Below are 6847 nucleotides of genomic sequence, written 5' to 3' on the forward strand. Positions count from 1 at the left end.
TGTAAAGCTGATGGAACAAGATCAGCTCCCTTGTGGCTGCATTGCAAAGCTTGAAATGTATTGAACTTACATTTTGTAGTCTGTGCTTTGAGTAATAAAAGAAACTTTATCTCTTCTCAATGAAGGGTTTTGGATCTTTGAACCTGTAGGTACACAGTTACAGCTCAGAACCAGATGTTTCCAGCTGCACTGTGACCTGAAACTTATAAAGTTCATATCACACTTCTTGATGTTAAAAGCAGCTTTGACAAATCCTGCTTGTACAGTTTTTTCTTTCTAACAGCATAAGAAAAGAAAAATCCACATACTTTACTTAACTACGTATTATAAGTCAAACACATTTGTGCATTTGTCAAAACAAAAATCTGAAAAATGTTAAATTAAACGATTGTTGTTTTAAACCTTCCCCGTACCAACATGGCGGCAGCTCGGCGTGCTGCTCTGCTGCTGGCCCTTTAAGACTCTGTCGCCTGGTAACAGTGAGATGCTAACAGGTCTGCGCTCTCTTTAGCATGCTAACATCTGCAGACTCCAGGCTCTTCACTCGTACTGTTCTCTTAGTCTGGGACTTCTACACATCTGGACTCTTCACTCGTTCTGTTCTCTTAGTCTGGGACTTCTACACATCTGGACTCTTCACTCGTACTGTTGTTTTTATCTGGGACTCCTCTCCCACAGTCTGAGGTGAGCACCGAGCCGACACAGCCGACTGTTAGCTCTGCTGCTGTCCCCGGTTCTGCGCTGTTAGCCTCGATGCTAACGTGTGTTACTGTAACTTGTAACGTGTTACAGCAAAGTTACACAAACTACAACATTAGACACTAAATTAAAACCTTAAACATTAGAAACGGACGGTGTTGTCGGTGTTTGGTTCGATGTCGGTGTCTGGTTCCTGCCTCACGCTAAGCTAACGTTAGCTAACCAGTTAGTGGATGACAGAGAATTAAACAGTATTTCTTATAAAGCATAGAACAAAGTAAATGATGTATTTAGTTATGTCCACGTTTTATAGCTACAACAGTTAAATTCTAGTCTGATCAAGTATCAGTCACAGCAGCTAATCTGAACGATTGTACTAATAATGCAGTATATTAATACTTTGAGTCACGTTGAGTTTATTTATTCTATTTTTTACACTGACATTAGTTTATTGTTCTTGTCTATTTCTTAATATGTGTTAAAACTATTTCATTAACTGTATATTGTTAATAAAACATCTGATGTCTGTGATTTATTTCCATTTAATTCTGGTGGTTGTCAAACTTCTACTGCTTCACATAAATAAGTGAATTACAGCCGGATTAATGATGAACACATTCATCAACAATTAACAATTGATTAACATTAATCATCGATCAGATGTTCTCTACACACCTGTTAAAAGACATTTCACCTGGAAGTGTTTAGAGAAACAAACTGTGCACAGTGAAGCACACTGAGATTAACTCACGTGTTGTCATTTAAATAGTCTGTGGTTTGTATGTGTTACTGTATGTTTTATAGCAAAATGTTGGAGAATATAACAGAAGTGATATTGACCATAAATCATCAATTATACCTTAAGGGGATTTTTTTTATATGGCCTTTTTATTTATTATTTATCATATTCCATTACTCCATTTGAATTAAGTGCTGTGATTTAATCAGATGTGTAATTCTTTGTTTCTAGAAGATGAGTGATGATATCAAACCAGTGACCTGCACAATCAAAGCTCCAGTTTACCTGCAGATCGGAGGCAGCAAAACAGACACGGCTCACTCTGGTGTTTGTGTTGTGGACGTCACCGTCCCCTTTGGAAAGTCTGTCAACGTAAGAGAATGTCTCACCACCAAAAGCTGCTGAGTTACAGTAGACGCAGCGTCTTTATTATCTTCTGCCTGTAGCCTGAAGTACACTGTAAAAGTATATTTTGCCAGACGAGAATTCACCTCAACTTTACATTTCACCACTATATCAGGACAAATATTCAAATCCAAGTGCATTAAATGTATTTATCCATGTAGGTGAAGCAACACTGTAAACACTGATCAAACACTGATCAAATACTAGAATTGGTCGGTTTATACTACATACTATCATAGCTTTTTATATCCTGTACCTATATGTAGTAATAATTAATAATATAAGTTTCAGAAATCATTTCCAGTAAATAATCCAGAATAAACAGGACCTGTAAAGCAAAACGCCACCACAGGCTGTTACATGGGACAGCTAAATTAAAGAGAAACACACAGTGGAAAACAAAGACTGTTGTTAGCTGTCATTTGGTTTCATGTTAGCTCTTTGTTTGTATGGACTTTGGCTGCATCTTAAATCATTGTGCTGCTCACATTAACCATCTACTCTGGTTTAATCATAATTTGATGTATTTCAAGCCACGAGTCTCTTATAAGGAAATTCTTGTGGGCTGACACGTTTCATTCATCCACCAAGATAAAACTGAACAAATATTCCATAAAGAATTAAGGAACGTTTCTTCAGGTCTTGTACAAAAGCAAAGTGTAATAGTCCTTATTACTCTTGTAGGAGAAAGAGCAGCTCGTCTCTAATGGAACATAGGGAATCTCCTCACAGTTTGATTTGCTTGGCATGCAGTTAAAATAAATTCTCAAAGTACCATTTTTCCCTCAACCTTAATTTTATTCACCATCCGTGTTTCCTGGTGTCTCCCAGCGGCACAGACTAATTAAGCAGAAAACACACACACACACACACACAGAAAACGTTTGTTTAAATATAAAGCTGCATTCCTGTCTTCAGAGACACTTCAAACATTTTGGGCATTGACCTACTTTTCAGCATTTAGTCCTAATTAGAAAACATTTTCATGCTGAGTGACTCCTCATTAGCTCAAAGCTTCAAAGACGTCTGCCTGGAGCACGAGTTTATGCTGGAAGGAGTAATCTGCACCGAGCTTTTTGATGCTACTGTCTTCAGGTTCTAATGTTAATGCTGTGGTTTGGCAGATCCAGTGTTTCTTAAACAACAGGTTAAGACCCACTACAGACTGCAGCCTTGTTTCTTCAGTCAGACTGATTTCTGTGCAAGGCTACGTTTTAAAGTTCAGTGTCATCCAGCAGCTCACCAGAGGTTTTTATGTCCGATCATATCTACAAACATTAGCACATGGATCATGTTGCATCAGGGTTAACGTGTAATGTTTGTAACCCAAAGCCTCTGTGTGTATTTCAGATTGAGGAAATCACCTTTAAGAACTACTACACAGCCTATGTGACTGTGCGCCTTTTGAGGAGGCTCCCGGGGCAGGACGCACCCGCTAAGTGGTGCACGGTTCTGAGAGACCTGCCTCTGATGGACAACCCCCACACTGAGCAAGGCTCCCAGGACTACTACTCCCTTCACAGGACACAGGTATACACTGCTGATCCAACACCTGTTTTCAGTGAACAGTCTAGTCCTGAACTTTAATGGTGCATGTACAGTACACTGATAATGGGCCTGCTGTGTCCAGCAGGTCGAGGAAACCTTTAAAATGATCAGTGTCTAAATATTTCAACATTACTTCATTTCAGACAAATGATTATTAAAGCAGCTCTTTTGAAACATGTCTGCAGGGTGCCTAAAACTTAAAGAAACACACCCACAGCTACAAATGCTAATTCTCTATCAACACACACAGATGGCAGCGGACAACAACAAGTCTTACGGCTGTTTGTCTCCCCCGTTGCCATCGCTGCTACTTTGTGTAGTGACATCATTTTGAGTCGTTATGGGCTGTCATGCTCTGTGGATAATGAACTTTAAACTCAGGTGTGTCTCCACTGATGAGATGCAGACAATACAAACACAGTTATTTTCCCTTTCTTCTATTTGTGTCTTGTTTATTCCCTTTGCACATCGAGCCAGATGGTGAACGGTGATTTAATTTTTGTTTACTTCAGATGGTGCTCCGAGCCTAACATAGTTTAAAGGGTAATCATGATGTGTATTTACTGTTTATGGGTTATTGTTTGTCATATTTAGCCCTAAGGGATGCTGAGTGTTACTGCAGTAATTCCCCGTGTGAGGATTTGAACCTAATGAGGACGTTAAAACTAACTGCCATAAAATTAACGACTCTACAAACAGAACATCTTTAACTTTTTTGATCAAAACGGAACTAAAATGAAATGTCTCCATTGTCGTGAACATGCTGTAGATGCAGGTGGAGCCGGATCACGTGGTGTCTGTGCGACTGATCCTGAGACAGCCGTCGTCTGCCTGGCTAACCTTCAGCCTCGAGGAGATCAAGATGTTCCCTCATGTGGATCTGGTTAGAAATGAATTCACAACCTTTGATGCTATAAAACTGAACAAACATTCATCATGAATATTCATCAGCTCACATTGAGAAGTGTGTTGTTAAAACGTTGCCAGGGGACTCACTAAACGTACATCACTGTCTATTGTGTAGCAGAAAAAAGGACTTGTCAGATCCCACAAACCAGGTAAAACCAACATTTCACAAGTGATGCTCACTTTTCCGTTTTTCCAGGAGCCAGAGAAGGAGGTTTCTGATTGGCTGTCTGACCTGGCCCTGGTTGACCAACATCCTAATCTGGAGGTACACGTTTACATTTAGTCATTTGGCAGATGCTTTTATCCAAAGCAACGTAAAAGTGAGATACAAGGCAAAGTCAGGAGAAGTTTAAGGAGGTCTGGCCTAAGAACCCCTGCTGGGATTCAACCCCCAGTCTCCTGCATGGAGGGCGGCGATGTTACCACAACACTATTGAGCCACTTAAATGTATGTCTTCAACTTTTAGAAAGAGTTATTGATGATTATTTGTCTTAAATAATTTTAATAAATCCTTTGAATTAGTTCAATTAGTTTGAGTTACATGCTCTTTTAAACTTTACAGTTTTCAGGACAAAGCGTCTGTTAAAACTAATAAAAAAAACAGTTTTGAGCGTAAACAAGGGTTCTGCCCGTCTTTCAGGGCCTCCCGGACCCCCAGACCGTATCATCCAGTATCCAGCAGATGTGGGCTTTGACTGAGGTGATGCAGAGCAGCCAGACCACAGCCTCCATCGGACGATTTGATGTGAGTGTCTGAAAGATATTTATTCCTCTTTGTAGCTGAGTGCTCCAAGCTGTCAAAACCTCTTTCTGGGTTTTACTTGATGCTTCATCAAAACAAGAAATTGGGAGAATCTCTATTCTCTCTGTGGTATCTTAAATGAGTGATTGGCAAATGGAGCAACACAAGTTTTCCAGCCGCTCTGATGGCTGCGTTGATGTGATCATTACTTTTTACTCTTTGTGCATCATGACTTTAAAGATGTGGATCTAGCTGCGTCTGTTCTCGTCCATATCGTCCTGAATCTAAGAAAATTCAGTTTCTCTGTCTTTATTGTTCAGGTGGATGGATGCTACGATATCAACTTGCTGTCCCTGACGTAACGCGGTCACTGTGCTCTGACCTGTGCATGAAGTCCACTTAATGGAAGCCTGGGAGGACCAATGACGACGTATTCAGATAGGATCCTCTCTGCTTTGGAAACAGAAGTATTATCCATGTGCTGCTAGAATGACTGGCTTACTCAGTACATAGTGAAAGTTGCTGCTGCTTTATTTTTTCACTTTGACAGCATAATGAAAAAGCCATCAAGATTTAATTTATTGTGACTGTTCTAGTCATAACACAACTCAAACATAGCTGTGCACCTTGAGCTCGTACTGGGACGTGTGGTCTAAAGTGATCATATGTACTGTATTATTACCTGGACTGAATCCTGCATAAAGTGTTTGTTATATTGTAAATACATACTGTCTAGTAGCAGTATTTACTATTGTAGTGTAACTGAAACCACTGAACGAGTCACCTGTGTAACGGCTGCAGGAGGTTCGACCGAGTCCTGACTCTGTAACTACATTAAACCACCACACGTGACTGTGAAGGTATAAAAACAGAAGTAACAAGGAAATCAGTCCTGCGTGTTTCATTCGCGTCCACTGTGGGACACCTGGTGGCAGCAGCGTATTGTTTGAGAGGTGGATGTGTAAACACTGCTGACTTATATCTTTGTGAGAAGCAAATGGATTAAAAACCTTGAGAACATTTTGTGCAGCCTCACGTCTCTGGTTCAGGTTAAGGTCGAGGTAATGGCACATCGGAGAAAATGCATTATGTCAGTGAGCAGCCTGTGTGTGTGTGTGTGTGTGTGTGTGTGTGTGTGTGTGTGTGTGTGTGTGTGTGTCTGTGTGTGTGTGTGTGTTTATGTTTATGTGAGTGTGTGAATGTTTTCCAGGCCTGGGTGTTGTCGTATTTGCAGATGTGGTTCCACATATCAGTAATATCCTTCACTGCGTCTGTGCAGTACATATCAGAGCTGTTATCAAACAGGTTTAACTCGAGGATTCATCAGGGAATGTGTTACAGAGATTCTCTTTAGCAGCTGCTGCAGGAAAACAAACTCCCAGCGGTACTTCTTAAAATAAATCAGCCCGTTTTCTTATTTTATGTAACATGCAGCACAGTATGATAAATTCTCCAGAGTTTTCCTCAACATCGCAGACTGAAGGAAAGAGGACAAGTGTTTTTTTGGTTTTACTCTGCAGAGAGCAGACGAGTCTTTGATCGTATTGTAAACAGACGTGACGCAGTTTGAGCTGTCACAGCACCGACAGTACAGAGTCTGGGGGACCCCGACCCCCCTGTAGCTACAAGGTGCCCAACTTAGGGGGGTTTGGGGCAGCGGTGGTGCAGTTCAGGAGCTTCTGTATGAAGTGACAATCATTAATATGACTCAAGTCAGTGAAACAAATACAGAGAGGCACAAGAGAAACGGGGCCGTCTGGGCACAAGATGACCACAGAGACGTCCGAGTGAGGACAGACAGACA

The 6847-nt window shown here is 40.8% G+C and overlaps 1 protein-coding gene across 2 annotated transcripts; it reads left to right on the plus strand.

Annotated features, from left to right (window-relative positions):
* The first annotated feature begins 485 nt into the window (after nt 1-485).
* nicn1 (nicolin 1) lies at nt 486-6053 on the plus strand. Of its 2 annotated transcripts, none has more exons than XM_026346834.1 (7): nt 486-684; nt 1670-1810; nt 3194-3373; nt 4161-4274; nt 4497-4565; nt 4942-5046; nt 5364-6053. In XM_026346834.1, the coding sequence occupies exons 2-7, from the start codon at nt 1673-1675 to the stop codon at nt 5403-5405; spliced, it is 648 nt and encodes a 215-aa protein (XP_026202619.1). In that variant the 5' UTR covers nt 486-684; nt 1670-1672; the 3' UTR covers nt 5406-6053. The 2 variants fall into 2 exon arrangements, with proteins under 2 accessions (XP_026202619.1, XP_026202620.1); XM_026346835.1 differs by having other exon boundaries at nt 1673-1810.
* Nucleotides 6054-6847: the final 794 nt, after the last annotated feature.

This window comes from Anabas testudineus, chromosome 5 (genome assembly GCF_900324465.2).
Source record: "Anabas testudineus chromosome 5, fAnaTes1.2, whole genome shotgun sequence".
Taxonomy (NCBI): domain Eukaryota; kingdom Metazoa; phylum Chordata; class Actinopteri; order Anabantiformes; family Anabantidae; genus Anabas; species Anabas testudineus.

Excerpts from the sequence above, each read along its gene's own strand:
- nicn1 (XM_026346834.1), top strand. The coding sequence starts at position 1,673 with ATGAGTGATGATATCAAACCAGTGACCTGCACAATCAAAGCTCCAGTT. Across the intron at positions 1,811-3,193 it reads CCTTTGGAAAGTCTGTCAAC|ATTGAGGAAATCACCTTTAA; the intron begins GTAAGAGAATGT and ends TGTGTATTTCAG. Across the intron at positions 3,374-4,160 it reads ACTCCCTTCACAGGACACAG|ATGCAGGTGGAGCCGGATCA; the intron begins GTATACACTGCT and ends AACATGCTGTAG.